This window comes from Ixodes scapularis, unplaced genomic scaffold (genome assembly GCF_016920785.2).
Source record: "Ixodes scapularis isolate PalLabHiFi unplaced genomic scaffold, ASM1692078v2 PGA_scaffold6__148_contigs__length_123643588, whole genome shotgun sequence".
Lineage (NCBI taxonomy): Eukaryota > Metazoa > Arthropoda > Arachnida > Ixodida > Ixodidae > Ixodes > Ixodes scapularis.
The window spans coordinates 103,060,298-103,077,364 of record NW_024609881.1 but is presented as its reverse complement, the minus strand read 5'-3'; the positions used below and the strand labels follow the sequence as shown (position 1 = coordinate 103,077,364).

General features: G+C 43.2%; 1 protein-coding gene across 1 annotated transcript in view; it reads right to left on the bottom strand.

The window, feature by feature from the left end:
- Nucleotides 1-745: 745 nt before the first annotated feature.
- The window catches only part of LOC8041207 (cytochrome P450 3A14), a 33,594-nt gene continuing 17,272 nt past the window's right edge, over nucleotides 746-17,067 (bottom strand). The window contains exons 10-14 of the mRNA XM_029967548.2: nucleotides 15,836-15,944; nucleotides 10,902-10,993; nucleotides 10,097-10,237; nucleotides 5,963-6,125; nucleotides 746-1,405 (exon numbers count right to left, since the gene is read on the bottom strand). Coding sequence (XP_029823408.2) covers nucleotides 1,328-1,405; nucleotides 5,963-6,125; nucleotides 10,097-10,237; nucleotides 10,902-10,993; nucleotides 15,836-15,944 — 583 coding nt within the window. The 3' untranslated portion in view covers nucleotides 746-1,327. The remainder of the gene's footprint in view (nucleotides 1,406-5,962; nucleotides 6,126-10,096; nucleotides 10,238-10,901; nucleotides 10,994-15,835; nucleotides 15,945-17,067) is intronic.

The following is a 17,067-nucleotide window of genomic DNA, read 5'->3' as shown; positions in this document are numbered from 1 at the left end:
CGTTGGAGAGAGGAGGACAGGTTGAAAAACTGAGGGAACATGGAGTCCTGAAATAGAGGAGATGGCGAGTCCCTCTGAACCGGAAGTGACGTTGGGGCTTGCAGTCCCGCGAGGGAAAGGACCAATCAGGAACCAGACGCCGCCGTTGTGACTGCCATAGGCTACTTGTTTTTTGTGATTGTTTTTTTTTTTTTTTCTGGGAAAATCGGAAAGCCCATGTTCTAAGCTTATATTGCAGAGTTAGTGAAACCTTCTTTTCTTTTAAGAAAAAAAAAAAAAAATTAAAGACTGGGTCTGTGTCTTGAATGGGCCGAATCGACGTCAGACCTAGGTCACGTGGTTCTAGCTCGGAAGCAATTTTCGTATAGTGTTTTTAAATGCTGGCACCGGCACAGCTAAGATGGAGAGGTTTCTGGAAGAAAGTGGAGGTGGAGCACGCGAGCACTCCTTGCGGCGGACGGGCAGTGACGTCATATGATGTCACCTCCTTTCATTTTCTTCCCCCCTGGTTTTGAGAGAGAGGAGTTCTGCGCCGTTTTAAAAATAGCGGGAGACGCACCTTTCTTAGGTTTCCGAATTCCGTACGCCGCGGCGTGTGTCAAAACCCCGGAGTCTGACTCAACCGTTGAGTCAGAGGGGCTCGCCTTCTGATTTCTGGTTCACTGCACGTCCGTTTGTGAGGCTCTTAATATCTCTGTTTACATCACGTGGTCCGTCTTTGAAAATAATTAACAGGAGATGAACGCAGACGAATAAAGATGATTTTATTGTTCAAGTTCGTCGTTGCCTTACAGGTGCTATAGTCATCGTAGATGGGAATACCTGGACGGTCTTGAACATGTTGCCGTGTCGAGTCGAATTGAGTGCGAGGGTTGCCATGGCAACAGCTGCATCGGCTCCAACAAAATCATTTTTTACCCCGCTTTGTTGGAGCCGACGCAACTGTTGCCATAGTAACCCTCGCACTCGGTCAAACTCAACGCAACTGTGTGAATCGGCCTTGATATTCATCGATGTAAGAATTTTAAAGGAGGTTATAAAATTGCGTTATTATTGCGAATCTCACATGAAAAAAAGAGAGAGAGAGAACCCTCACAAGATTTCCAAGTTCCACACGATTACTGTTTGTTACACTATAAAAATTAAAAGATGGCAGACAACAAAAGTTAATCTCCAGTGTGGCGTTCTCGAAACTGAACGCAGGCCGAGTTTTATCAAACGACTCTCATTTATATATATATATACACAATAAAGCGTTCGCGTTGTTGACACAAGCGTATGAATATCAGAGTTTACGAGCGTTTGTGCGACAGGCGGGTACGAGGTCTTAGAGCCTCTCAAACTTGATCCATGGCCCCAAGCCCGGCGAAGACACCATGCCGTGGAATTCCATCTTCATGGTTCCCTGCAAGTCGATAGAGCTCGTCAAATCTTTGATCTGTGTATCGTCCCCCCCCCCCCCCCCTTCCAAAAAAAAAAAAAAAAGAAGAAACCTTTATTACGTTCATCACGATTAACCCCAAAACGTGACTGACCCTCGAAATTACTTCCTAATGATTTCAAGCCTAGATTCGGCACACTAGAGATTTTCACACGCTTTTGTTGGTAAAAATGCATCTGCACACAGAAATGTTCGTTCTGAAGAGGAGCGTCGAAATAATCCAATAACTGAAAGTAAGTACCATATTTCCGGTTCTAAAAGTCGTTTTTTCTCCTGTCACGTGACATGTGACAGTAAGTTTTGCTATGCGGAGAGCAAGTCGTCTGCTGCTTGCGCAGTGGCTGCGGTGACGTCAGACGCCGAGATCTGATTGGCTATGATTGAAAGAATAGTGGGTAGACCTCAATGCTGGATGCCCTGAGGCCTACCCACTATTCTTTTCAATCAACCAATGAGAGCTCGGCGTTCTGACGTCATCGCAACCCCTGTGCAAGAAGCAGACGAACTTGCTCTCCGCGTTAAGACGAACCTTAGTAAGTCTCCCATTTGATATGTCCACTTATATATCAATGACAGCTTAAGAAACTCAGGGCGTGGTCGGGGGTTCCCGAGGGCATCTCAATATTGCTCGACAGCCAAGGAGATTGCCGCATTAGCCGATAAGGACGCCAAAGGACCAATCGCGAAGCCGGATCGACATCACAAGCCACGCCCTGCATGGTCGCGATTTTCTCTTTGCTACATACTTCAGGTCCCTGCAAACGCAGTGCACATCGTAGCAAACTTCTAAGGGACAGGTACACCAGAATGATCTGATGGGCTTGTTGGTTATACATAATACACACTGCAGCGCAAAGGACAAGGACAAGTAAAAGACGTAGACAGGACAAGCGCTGACCCTGTCTACCTTTTTTACTTGCCCTTGTCCTTTGCGCTGCGGTGTGTATTATGTACAGGTACACGAATATTTTTTTTTCATAGAGGAGAATGTGTGCGCCGTGTTGGCTGTCGGTGAGCTCAATCTGTATATGGAACGCGGTTTTGTGCCATATTCTTTGAATAGGCATTTGAAATATTTGAAGTTCGTATTTGAAAAGGCAATGTGTAAGCATATTTATTTTCATTTTATATCGTCTCTTTGTCTCAACGAACATGGTTTTTGTCAAGGGCGTTCAGTGGAAACAAACCTCGCATCATTTTTGGAACACACTCTACCTAAGGTCACGTCCCGTGGGCAAGTTGATGTTATTTATTTCGATTGCTCTAAAGCTTTTAATCTCGTAGATCATAAGTTGTTACTCGCCAAATGTTCAGCATTGGGCATGACTAGCTCGTTTTGCAGTTGTTTGTTTAGTTATCTTGGCGGAAGACCTAACAGAGTTCTGTATGAAGGGTGTTTTTCTGCCTCATACGTTTTAAATACTGGAGTGCCTCAAGGGTCCAATCTGGGGCCGTTGTTTTTAAACATTTTTGTGAATGATTTGGTAGACAGTGTGCAGCATTCAAAGGTGCTGCAGTTTGCAGACGATGTTAAGATTTATCGCGAAATTCATTCAACCACTGACTGTCTAAAGATGCAAGACGATGTTCAGGCAGTTCTAAACTGGTGCTTAAAAAATAATTTATTACTTAACCCCAGTAAGACCAAGGTTGTTTCCTTTACCCGTGAGACAAGCTGCATTGAGTATCCGTATACCATGTTAGGTTCAGCTGTCGCGAGGTCCGATACTATTCGTGACGTGGGAGTGCTGTTTGATTCCCGCCTTTCGTTTACTGAGCATGTTTCCAAAGTTTTGAATGATTCTTATCAGGTGTTAGGCGTTATTTCCCGAATGACGCAGAATTTTAGCATGATTCATTTATTTTGCGCCCTTGTTTTGTCCAAATTTGAGTTCTGATATGGAACACCACTGGATCGACTCAATCATGTATTTTAGAAAAAGTGCAGCGTCGTCCAGTGCGTATTGTTTACGATCGATGGATTGGGAGGCGCATTTATTTTGAATATGAATACTTACTTACTTGACCTGGTACCCTTGCATCAAAGAAGATGAGCGCGAGACATGACTTTTTTGTATAAGATAGTGAACGCTACAATTGATGCGCTTTTACTTTTAAGTGCGATTTCTTTCAGTGTTCCCCCAAAAGCGGACCAGATTTTCATTTCTTTTCTACCCGCAGAAAGTTTGTGTCCAGTCCCCGATGACACGCCTTCAACTCCTTTATAATCGCGATAGGAGGGATTTAGAATTGTTTTCACCCCTTTTAAAGTTTAGAAGAGCATTGTTGGCCGCTTGACAAACATCTGTGCTCTGTTGTTCTCCATTGTTCTCCGTAGTTTAATTAATGTTTTCTAAATCACGTCTTGCTTGTTTGTTTGTCTGTATGTGTTCGTTCATTGTTTGTAATATGTGCGCACTAATAAGACCTCGAGCTGTTTGTGGGCACATTAAGCAGGATAAATAAATAAATAAGTAAGTATGACCCATATGGGTGCCACCCATTCCAACCTCAAAGTATTGTGAGGGTTTTTTGTCCAGGGCTCGGATCCAACTTGTTCTGGAAACTATCACCTTGAAGCGATTAACAAACGGACAATGATATGCGGAGGGCACGTTTGTCTGCTTCTTGCGCAGGGGTTGTGGTGACGTCAGAACGACGCCGAGCTCTGATTGGCTCCGATAGGAAGAATAGTGGGTAGACCTCGAGGCAGCTAGCATTGAGGTCTACCCACTATCCGTCCATCAGAGCCAATCAAAGCGCGGCGTTCTCACGTCACTGCGACCCCTTCTCAAGAAGCAGACGAACTTGGGCTCCGCATGCTAACGAACCCTACATTATAGGTTTTGTTTTGGGCTAGTTGGACGATCGCTCCAGTCCAGCTCTATTTCGCACTTTCGAGATCTTTCAGTTATCCCCGCAGCTGCAACCTGTCGAAAACCGGTCGTACTAATATAGGCTGCGAACAAGAACAGAAAGAAAAGCCGAGCTTTCCAAGGTCGAGAAGGTGATTGCGTCCACTTTTCCTCGTGTGCGGGTTCACAGGACGAGATGCCCGCTTTGTCCGACTGAATTATGACGAGTTTTCCCGTGACGAGCCGTCCCGTTCACGCGAATGACTACCCCCCTACCAGCTATTGTCCCCTAAGTTCTTCTTATATTTTCCTTGCTTTATGACGAGAAACAACGATTTCGACATAAGTACGTTGTCACCAACGAAGTCAGCAATGCCGCAGTGCTGGGTTTTCTTACGCCACGCCATTGGCATAAAATCCGGGGGGGGGGGGGGGGCAAGGGGGGCGCTTGCCCCCCCCCCCCCCCCTCAGTTCTCAGAGGGGGGGCAAGGCATGTGTTTTGCCCCCCCCCCCCCCCCCCCCCCGAAACAGCCGCCACTGGGCAGGGCAAACAGTGGCCGGCGCCGCCCAAGGGGTTTGCCCCCCTCCCCCCCCCCCCCCCCCCGCCACTCAGAAACAAGTTGGTACGCTACTGCGCCACGCACAAGCGGTCAGGACGGGGCACAGGTTGGGCAAGAGTGCTGCGAAGCGTTCGGCTAAGGCTGGCGTTCATTCAATGAGGACACGAATTTCAGCCGAACGACAACGCAGAACACCTGTCTAAGCGGTGTCCTGCGCTGGCCTCCGGTTTATGACGCAGAAAATTCAGCACTACGGCCTTGTTTTATCAGTGAGGTGTTTGCTGGCCGCTTGTAGCTGACATAGGACACCAATCACTACAACCTTGCAGTCTAAAAAAAATCGTATGCCAAAGTGCTGGGCAATTTTGTTGCATACATGAAACGTTCTAGCATCCCATGACATGAGGTCACGTGACGTCAATTTCCCCGCTAAATTTAGCGGGGAAACTCAATTGGCGCGTAGGTCACGTGACGTTAATTTTCACGCTAAATTTAGCGGGAAAATTGACGTCACGTGACCTCATGTCACTTGACCCAAACACCAAATCAACTTTCCCGCTAAATTTAGCGGACAAACTGAATTGGTGTACAGGTCCGTGGCGTCCCATAACGCAACACTGCGCGCGTTGCATTATGGGACGTCACAGGCCACGGCTTTACGAATTCCGGAGGAACTAGCCAAAGAACTTTTCACGTTAAACGTGTGTGAGCTTACTTTCCTGCAGAACACGCGTCATGACCGATCGTTGCGAATAATGGAAGGGTCTCAGCGAATGAACCATGCTCGCAATACGCTTAGACATGAAGAATGCCACGTGCGCAGGTACAGTGGGCAAGTGAAACGTCGCGCTTACTTTTGTTTTGTCTAATCGCATTGTAAGCTTCGTCATTCGCTGTGGTCCTTCTCTTATTCACCGTGATTGGCTGTCTTCGTGTTCTGCAGGAAAGCAAACTCACACTTTTTTTTAGAGCGCATTTCCAGAAGCTGTGGCGGATGAGCGACATTCGACAGGTCTGCCGTCTAGCGTCCATGGCATGAACACGTGAAATACACGGCAAGCATTTTTCGCCAGGTCCCCATCGCTATCGCCATGTATATGACGCACCTTCTGAGACTCTCCGAGCGTGAGTTTGAACTTCTGGACCATACGGGCCCCCGTGTAGATGATCTCGAGGAGCGCCAGGCGCTTCCCGATGCAGTTCCTCGGGCCGTCTCCGAAGGGCTGGTACGCCATGGCGGGTCGCTCGGCCACGTTCTCGGGCAAGAACCTATAGGGGAAAGCCATTAACGAGCCTTTGGTAAAAGCAACGCGTCACAAGGATCATAGAAAGCTCACAACGGGCTATCATCAATGCGAGAAATGGCCGATCCTGTGCGCTCTAAGAAATCTGATCCGCTTACTTTTCCTCAAAGCATGTGGGAGAGCGAATCGCTGTAATCTACGCAAGGAGCTGGGCGAATGGCGAGGAGCCGGTCGGCAGGGTGGTTGGTTCCTTTCAAGGTTGTCCGGTGACCGCGCCATAACTGTGAAGAGCGAACTTGGCTTGTCGAAGATGTGCTCAACAGCTGAAGTGAATTCCTTTTTGGTCGTCGTTTCTTTTTTTTTTGTTTCATTTATTACTTTTTGTCGCTGCAGTCTCAAAATATACAGGGTGTATTTCTTGAAGATTTACAGATTTGTTTTAAAAGAGCCGTGAAAGTTAAACGTATACGGTTGGTGCAGATGAGTTATACGGCCAGGGGGACATAGTGTAGAGAGCTAATCGTAATTATCAGTCGGCTAATTAATTAAAATTTGTTAATTAACTTTTTAATTAATGAAAATAGATATATGGTTCCAATTAGAAACTTGCTGAGTGTCATCAAAAACCACAAAATCAGTCATTTTCAGAAAGACTTTGAGCGCGTGAGAAGCGTAGTAGTGCAGTAAAGTTGCCACTCGGGGAGCAAGTACAAGGCTAGCGGTTGCGGAACGCAGATGATTAGATTATCATCGTGTTCCGCCACTGCCATAGCTTTGCGCCAGCTGCACGAGGGGTAACTTTGGCGCGCCCCCGAGTTTCCCACGAGCTTCAAGTCGTTAAAAAAAATTGATTTAGTGGTTTTCGATAACGCTCAGTAAGTTTCTAATTAGAACCATATGTCTATCTTCACCAATCAAAAATAATTAAACCATTTTAATTAATTAGCCGACTTATCGGAAAGAATAGCCACCCACATAATGTCCCCCTGGCCGAATAACTCGCTTCCACAAGCCACATAAGTGTAACTTTAACGCCTTTTGGTAACAAATCTGTAAAGCTTAAAAAAAACAAAAAAACTGTATATTGTTTTTGCAGTTTGAAACATGCATCGGAGAAGAATTTTCTTCTTCAATTAGCTATCTTCATGTTAATATTCGATCTGCGAACAATAAATTCGTTGGTCAATTAAAACGCCCCCCCCCCCCCTAGGTTTGTGATTTTGACGTTATAATTACGGCCGGGAAATTGATCGATTAACCTAACGATTAATCGATTAATGCTCTAATCGCGACTAATATTTTTAACCGTTTAGTCGGTAACATTTTGACGAAGCAAACGAAAGTAAAAATTACACGTTTTCACCACGCAGACGTGGACGACTATACAACTGCGTGAAGGGCAACCTCTCTAGGTAAAATTTTAGCCTAAAGTGAACTGTAGGGGGCAAGATTTGTAACTCCTGACAAGGGCGTGCAGAAGGGTACATGTGTCCCCTCCACTTCAACGCAGTTCGAGTGTTCGTTTAGCGAAGCAGAGACTATTCTGAACGGTAAAAAAAGCTCGCTCTTGCCGGAGAATATCAAAGAACCTCTTCGCTCGGGCAGCTGAAGTAATAATCTGTCAGAGTGAGTATCTTACCGAGGTTGATTCATAATCAAAATTTTATATGGCGCCATTCATTACATATTCATCAAAGTCAAAGGGAAAACATTATTTTGGAGTTGATGAAAAAATTATTAAGCATGTAAATGAACGAGACCGATAAATCGTTTACTTTATCGATTAAAGTGTGGCGATTAATCGGGTCAAAACTATTAATCGATGCCCAGCCTTAGTTAATATGTTTTTCAAAACCTGGTATACAGATATACCCAGTGTCCCAAATAGCGACCAGGTTCTTTAAACCGACCGCACAAATCGGTTTATTAACCTATCGCGTTCCGATTTTGTACAGCGTTGGCCATAGGTGGTGCATTTTTTCTATAAAATTCGCAAAGAGCGAACTTACCTGAGAAAAAAGTTAGAAAAAAAAAAAGCCTTAACTCCTGTGGAAACGCAGCGAAGCCACCGGTCTTCAAACTACAGGGCGCCCTATGGTTTGAAGACCGGTGACTTTATGCTTACTCACTTTTGGGTAAGCATAAAATGCTCAAAAAAGCTCAATTTGGATTGAAGAATCGTTCTACAAAACTCGCATTGCATGTATTAAATAATATATATTTTACGGAGTTTTGACGAAGCAAAAAAGTGGCGCAGGGCGTATTCATTGATTTCAATAAGGCATTTGATTATTTAAACCATAACTTATTAATAAAAATAAAATTGAGTTTCCCGGTATTTGGGGTATAATACTTCTGCTGCTTCAGTCATATCTGGATAATCTAAATTATATACTATGCTTATTTAAATGGATATTCGTCTACAACAAAGCCCATTGTCTCTGGTTTGCCACAGGGGAGAATTTTTGGGCCTTTGATTTTAACATTTATATTAACGGCGTTGTTAACATAGATTTAGGAGCTACATTCTTAATATATGCGTATGGCACGAGCCTTCTATTTTCAGCTAAAACTGATGGTCAAATTAGTCGTGCAAAATAGATATTAGGAGCGCTGGAAAATTGGCCTTGGGACCACGGGTTTAAAAAGCAATACTAGTAAAACAAATTCAATCCTCTTTCGGCCCAAGAATAGAAAGAAAAAAAGTGTTTACTACAAAGAGCCTCGTGTTAAATTAATATATTATAAAGATAATAGAGCATTTTAAAACTCTTGCCGTCATATTTAAACAGTACATGTTTTGAGACAGTCACGTGAACTATTTACTTTCTCGATTGTCCAAGTTCATTGGACTCGTCTTTTGAAACAGTACATTTACCTACGAACGTAAAGTTACTTGCATATCAGACCCTATTAATTTTGCACGTAAATTACTGCCACCTAGTATGGGGTACAATCACTTGTTCAAAGATAAGGAAGATATATTTATTGCAAAATAAATTTGTTCGCCTTTTTGAGAATGCGTCATACAGTTCTAGTGGCCATAGCTTATTTACAAAATATAATTTCTTGCGTGTTTTCAATATACACAAGTATACACTTATAGGTCTCTTTTGAGTTAGAAATTAAATGAGTATACCTTAGCAAACCTTTCTGAGCTAGAAATATCAGGTAGTAACCTATCCAACTCGTTCGGCGGAACATTGGACTGAACCGTCTTGCCATAATAATTATTTAGTGGAATCATTAAAGTACACACTCCTTACTTCACTTAATACTTAACTGTAATATCGATATAATGTCTATTAGAGAGGAAGATTTTCTGGAATTGAAGTGAGTTAATTTGTTTTCTGTTTGTATAAAGTTGTATTCTATATTATTAATGTTTATATATAATTTGGGTGGAAAATGAGTGTGTATTTGGCTACATTTGGGTAGAAAATAAGCGTTTCACGGTGTAAAGTTTTTTTTTTGTTTTGCGGCAAAAACTATGGGGTACACAAAGTATTTGTTATTTAGCTGAATTACATCAATAATGAGAGATAAAAGTGGTTCCATTCGTGATTTTGCTTAAGTGCCTCGAGAAAGGTGCTAGAAACCTCAATATTAGAGGCTTTACTTTAAACTAGTTGGTACATAGTAGTGATGGGCCGGCTTGACGGAAGGGACAAGACAAAAACAGCTGTTTTGTCTTGTCCAGTACTTTCTATATCTGTTTCAGTAAGTTCAAGCCGACCCATCAGAAACTTCAAGAGGCGATTTCTTTTTCACGCTTTTTTGTTTCATTTGGTACCCATATTTGACTGGTCTAAGTGATGTTTTATTGGTCATCAAACAGTTTGTGTATATAAGATAATTGTCAACTTTCGAAACGTAGGGAGTGGTGTCTCCCGGTCATTTTACCACCGCTCCTCTGCCGAATGAGAGCGCTGCATTGGCCGATAAAACCCCCAAAGTTGTCAATGACAATAGTAGACGAAGCCGAATTGTGTTCACCTGTCAGGGTCGAACTTCTCCGGCTCTGGCCAGTACCGGGAATCCATGTGCACCTGGATGGTAGGAGCGATGACACTGGTCCCTGCCTTGTACTTGATGCCGTTGTACTCAAAGTCGTTTACAGACGCTCTGGTCGTGAACCTTGGTGGAATGAAATCGCGTCAAAGGGTTAGCTAGCACTTACTCGTGTGGACAGGACGACGAAGGGTTGCGACGTGAAACGTGAGCCGTGCGCGTGCGTATTTATTTGGCGTATACTGCGAGCCCCAATCAGGAAGAGACAGGATTGGGACCCGCGTATCATAAAAATACAATTATTCGGAGTGTGTTCACGCCAATAGCCATATCTACAACGAAGCTACAGCGGATAATCCGTGCAGTTTCTGAATTATCGGACAGCCAACTGTGTAACAGCCTGTACTGAAAGTTTAAAATTAAAATCTTGCGTTAGTCGTCATTGTGCAGTTGTAGTTTTCAATATTAGTGACTACAGAAAAGCACTTCCTGATAGCCAAAGAATAGCTGAACGCAATTTACTGCAAAGCATCCCAGTGCTAGTGAACGACCACATATGGCTTTCCACGAGTTGTTATTTTGTGCGACGAGATTAACAAGGAACGCTTTTGTTTAATGGTTTTCCCTTTGCAAATGAGATAGATTCTTCCATTTCGCTTTAAAGAGAGTCGGTTCAATTGTCTAAACATCTGTTTTGTCGAAGCTATTGTAATGTATAGGTTAACTTCTATGCTTCAAAGATTAATTGAAACTTTTTTTTTATATAGGGTTGAATGTTGTTGAAACTTACGTGACCACAGGGGGGAAAAGTCGCAGCGTCTCATCGACGACGTTGGCTGTGTACTTCAGTCCTTGAGTCACAGCCGTGTAGTCCAAGGTACCCTACGAGGAACGTATATATTTTTGTTTAGACGTACCTTAAAAGCAAAATTGATGAAAAGCGGCTTTTCTTCTTTTTCTTTTGAGGATGCAGTTCTTTTTGGAGCAGGTATATATACCTGTCAAGTGAAGGTATCAAATATTGACCGACACGCCGCTTTCAAAGATGTCCGCGTCTACCAACACCAGGTATGGGCACCGCGCATGCGCAAAACCAGGATTCGCGCAAATTGACGCTTTTGCGCATGCGCCGTGGCGACGATAGCGCCACCGCAACGAAGTGATGTCCAATGAGCGTGTTCGTGGGATCCTGCTATTCTTAACCTACGTGAGGCTATGTAGAGTTGAAACAGCGCGAGTTCCCTCAAGTATCAGAAGGACCGATTTGAAGATACATGCGCTTAGTATTAAGGTAAAAAAAAACAAAAATAAGTAAAGAAATAAATGATGCCGAAGTCCCTGGTTTCGCTGCGGTGATTCTCGATTGAATGCGTTAGCATTTATCGCAGAGCTTCCCATCCAGCGAAAGATGGGAACCTCGCGACGGTCCGCACACTGTTGTGTTCGGAGAGCCGGTCTGTTCTTCAGGGCGTCGACGGTTTCGGATGCAGCCACCGCTAAAGTTCCTACAGACAAGAGCATCCTACAAGTAGCGACATTCTTTGAAGTGCCGACTGCATGACGGCGCAAGTTTTAGGAAGCGAATGGCGGCGCACAGCGGACGTCCGAACTGAATGCCGCCATTTTGTTCCAGCGGAATGTTCTCTGTCATTTGTGTCGGTTGTCGTTACTTGTAAAAAAAAAATAGCAAGGGACTTGAGGCACCACAGCTTTCTCCCTCTCCCGCTCCCGCGGTGTGTCATCGGAAGCGTGCCAGGAGACTCTTTCCCTCTTTCGTAAAAGGGAAAATAGACTTAACGAGTGAAAGAACTGAGCGCACCGCGCCTCGGCCTCGGGAACCTGTCCAGTCAAGTCCAGTCCAGTCCAAACCAAACCACGACCGTCCGAACGAAAGACGCCTACATGTACCAGGGCAATAAATCATAACGTATTTAATAATAACTTGATTACTGATGTCTCAGCGAATTTGAATAATATTCCCCGTTAATAAACTCAGGGATCCCGTCGCCAGAATGAGGGAAGGCCCGGAAGGAGAGTCGAAATATATCCGATAAAAGTGCCATCTGCCAGATATATATATGGGTGGTTTCATCTCAAATCGTGCAGGCAAAAAGGGTCGAATTTTTAATTTCGACGAAAAAAATATATGTTATGGCGCCGTTTCTAAAACCGCAGTCGACACAAACCGCAAGTTCGTCGGATTTTTTGTTCTCGACTTATGAATTTTTAAAGAGGCCGCGGCGAAAAGCATCGTTTTTCACACCCGTCGTGGGTCGGATGTTTCGCTTGATCTCCCGCCATGGATTTTTAGTCCACATTATATTATCTTTTTTGAAGCACTCTGGGGACACATTTAAAAGGCTCCAATACCATGAAATAATTTTAGGCCTTTTGCTTTTTTTCTGTAAAAATGTCAAAAACGCCTCCTCGGTCAATTGTTGACGAACTTTGACAATTAATTACTGGCGATCTACTTGGGTTACACCAATATTTTTTATGTCCGTGGAGAGCCCAAAACACGCTCTTTATATTTATTATAAAATGCCTTGGCTGTATAAAATATCCTTTGCGGTACGTTTACGTTAATATTATGCAAAAACCAAAAAGTACCATTTTTGAAATTGAATTTTCTCAAAAAACCCATTTTTTATTTTTTTTATTTTTTGTTAAAATGTAGATATGATAGTTGTCTACACGAAAATCAAGCCTAGAAAGTGTATATTTTGTTTGTATGTTCTACATTTAAGCATCAATATCGTACAAAAACGTGTTTTTACGGCTCGAAATATACTTGCGAATTGCGCGTCTTCACAAGCTTGGAAATAGTTTTTTCTTTTTTTCAACGTTCCCACATAAAAATGAAATACAGTATTTCCACCCTGATATATTTATTGATTATTTAAATTTTATTATAGGCGGCAAGCTACATTGGAGGAGTTCCAAAAAGAGAAAGCAACACTTCTTAACAGACCAGCAGGTGTCGTAAATTTTTAACGTGTAGGAGTCGGCAGCCGTCTTATTGATTCGGGGCCCTCATTGGCCTGCAGGAACGTCCCGCCCTTTCGGAGCCAGCAGATGACCACGACCTTTCATGCTCGTTGTGTTAGATAGGACGGCCCGAGACAGTAAAGCGAGCAGCGCACCCTGTGTCACGAGGAGTGAAATGGTACGATTGTGTCGTTGACGCGGCGAGCAGTGACAGCCACCCAGGAGGAGTCTGTCAGAGCATTGCACAAGGGAAAGTAAAGGAATCGTTGCCTGAAAGAATGAGGACACCACGGCCATACAATGTCGACGGTCAAGAACTGTTCTGCCAGCCAAAACAACGCCGCGTGCGCGCTAAAATCGGCGGCGCGGGACAAAAATCCCGCAGACGCACACACGAAGATGGGCCGGTTTCGTTAGGGATGTGGGGAAATTTGAAACCAGCCATCCGTGCATGCGTGAAACGATACCGCCTGTTTGCCCTAGCTTCGAGCGCCCTATCCTTACCTTGAAACGGCCGTGCTCTCTCTCTCTCTCTCCGGGGAGATTCGATAGCACCGAAGGGTTATCTATTAAACTTGAGGAAGAAAACGAGAAGGGAGTGTTTAAGTTTAATTATCCCCACCAACCCACTCGTTCTGTCCTTATAAAGGGTTATCTCTTTTGGAAACAGTAAAGCCCGGAGACTGACATTAAAACGAGCGTGTTGGTAAATATACTTGTGTTTGTATTCTGCCCGGAGACTAGTTGGGTCGAAGTCAGCCTCCTTGTCAACTATAGCCGTTTGTGAAGAGTGGGCTTCTCCCGAGATGAAACGTTAGCGCCGGCTGACGTGTTCTTTTGAAAAAGGGAAGGGGAAAGAGAAAGTTTGAGTAACTGCAGAAACTACCTCGAAAGCTCCTCTCCCGATATGAAGCTTGAAGCATAGTCCCGGTTACCTTCTCGCGCATCGCCTGCTCGAATCTATTCTTCACTTTCTTTCGTACAGCCACTGTTCCGCACAGCCGTCGTGGATGTGCGTAATAGAGGGAGGAACAGATTCGAGCATCATCTGGACGCCGTCATCCTGCCAGACTTCAATGTCGTGGGACCGACTCGTGTGTGTTTCTTCGCCCCGCTGAACTTTGTTTCTCGGGTGCGGTTTTTTCTTAACGTTTTTTTTTAATGTTTTCTTACTAACTGCTTGTTAGCACTGTTCAGTTGTTGGGTTTATTTCGTCATGGCGTAGCGGCCTGGCGGTGATGTAGAGAGCGTGTTCGCACGCATTTGGTTGCGTCCCGTTTAGGGAATGCCCGGGGGAGTTGGTTTTTGTTCTTGCCATGTGCGGCTGAGTTTTCCCGTCTTTATTAAATTACAGATTTTGTTTTTTTTGTTTTACCTTCACGTGCCGTCGACTTCTTTGCCTGACTCTCCACCAGGCGTGGACCTATCGCCTTGCCACCGCTCGTACCTAAATACTTTTTTTTTTAACGCAATTTTTGTTAAGATCGGAGTTGGGCAATTTAATTCCTATTTATTTATTTTTATTTCCTACCCCTCTCCATGACACACTCTCTGTGTGTTTCGGACCGTTTCTGTGTCACCACTTTTGTGTATTACGGAAGTGAAAGGACATTCCCTGGTGACCTCTGCGATGTGCGGTGAACAAGCCCCAGTGTTTGGTTTCGTAAAGAATTGTATATAATATATCGACGATGTGGTGACTTTCTTGGTCTTAGTAATATGACAGCTAATAGCTAGTCGTGCTAGTTTATTTTGAAAGGTTTATAAATCGAAACAATACAACGTCTGTGCCTTTTGGTTATTGAAAGTCTACTAGGCCTGCTGATTTGGTTAGATATGTATCTCATGGTTCCCGCTCTTATCAAAACATACATAAATATTCAATACCACAAAATCCGTATATAATTGATTACAAAATGCAGAAGAAAATCCAAGAAAACGTTTTCACAATTCATAGAGACGCATGGGTCGCTATGTCTGACTTAGGTCTTGCAAAACAAACACGTCTTTATCCGATATTGAGGCCTAAATATAAAACATGCAAACAAAATATACACTTTCTAGGCTTGATTTTCGTTTAGACAACTATCATATCTACATTTGAACAAAAAATAAAAAAAATAAAAAATGGGTTTTTTGAGAAAATCAATTTCAAAAATGGTACTTTTTGGTTTTTGCATAATATTAACGTAAACGTACCGCAAAGGATAATTTATACAGCCAAAGCATTTTATAATAAATATAAAGAGCGTGTTTTGGGCTCTCCGTGGACATAAAAGATATCGGTGTAACCCAAGTAGATCGCCAGTAATTAATTGTCAAAGTTCGTCAACAATTGACCGAGGAGGCGTTTTTGACATTTTTACAGAAAAAAAGCAAAAGGCCTAAAATTATTTCATGGTATTGGAGCCTTTTAAATGTGTCCACAGAGTGCTTCAAAAAAGATAATATAATGTGGACTGAAAATCCATGGCGGGAGATCAAGCGAAACATCCGACCCACGACGGGTGTGAAAAACACTGCTTTTCGCCGCGGCCTCTTTAAAAATTCATAAGTCGAGAACAAAAAATCCGACGAACTTGCGGTTTGTGTCGACTACGGTTTTAGAAACGGCGCCATAACATATATTTTTTTCGTCGAAATTAAAAATTCGACCCTTTTTGCCTGCACGATTTGAGATGAAACCACCCATATATATATATATACTATACCGGGAGGCCAGTCGAAAGATCTCACGTATTTTTTCACGACGGCTTCCACTTCGTCTCGCACTTTCTGTTGCACGTCTTGGTACTTGGCCAGGGTGTACGCCAGGTAGCTCAAGCCAGTGGCTGTCGTCTCGAACCTGAGGAGTTGGACCAAGACACGCTTGTTTCAGTTCCCTAATCTTCCCTATAGTTGAAGTACTGCACTTTATGCTGCGACTCCACTCTAAAAGAAGCATTGCATTCCCCAGCCCCCCCCCCCCCCCCCGGCCCCCAAACACCACACAAATAAATAAAGAAAACTACTATACTTTATTATAGGTAAAGGGGCAATAAACCACTTTCTGCGATAGTCTATTGCAGACTTGTACGTAACGCGTTACAAGTAATTGATTACTTGTAATCAATTACAGTTAAGTGTAATTTTGTAACGCTTCAATTACATTTGTCAAGCTGTAACGCTCGGAGTAATTCAATTACTTTTTTCTGTAATCAATTACAAAATCAATTACACAATTACCAATTACATTTTTCATTCCACAATTTTTTTTTCTCACAAAAATCAACATAGTCACTCAGCCATGGAGCAAAAATGATTGACATTTTTTTAACATCTAAAAAAAATAAAACTAGGATTAGTCGGCAAATCCTTTTTTCTTTTGCGCCATGCTCTTCTACAAGCGCGCCACCAGCCTTGGCTGGGGAGTTCCGGATCTCGTTGCAGATTGCTGATAAAGTCGACGGGAAGCGGGAACTCGCTATTGACTTTTTAGTGGGCTTTGTTCCTTAGGTCGACGCGTCAGCTACACGACAAGGCCCGGGTCTGAAAACAAAAAAGGCAACAATAACCAAACAAAATTGTGTACGCAATATTTTACTGTGTATTTGTGTATTTCTGTCATCGCAATAAGAAGTAACGTGAAAGTAACTTGAAAAGTAATCAATTACTTTGCAGTAATTGTTCAATTACTTCTGGGAGGCAGTAATCAGTAACGGTAATCGGTTACTTTTTTGACTGTAGTAATTGTAATTGTAATCAGTTACTTTTTTTCAGTAACGTGTACAAGTCTGATTTATAGTAATAACTTAATCTGTGGGCTCTTAATCCGATAGATCGCTCAATAGGTTGTGACTATATTTGTTTATTTTCTTTGTATCGTTATTGGCTATCTGTACGTGGAACCCTATTTAGGCGTTTAAGCTGTTTGGAAGCACCATAAATAAGTCTAAATAACAAGACCACACATTAGGTTCATGCGTAGC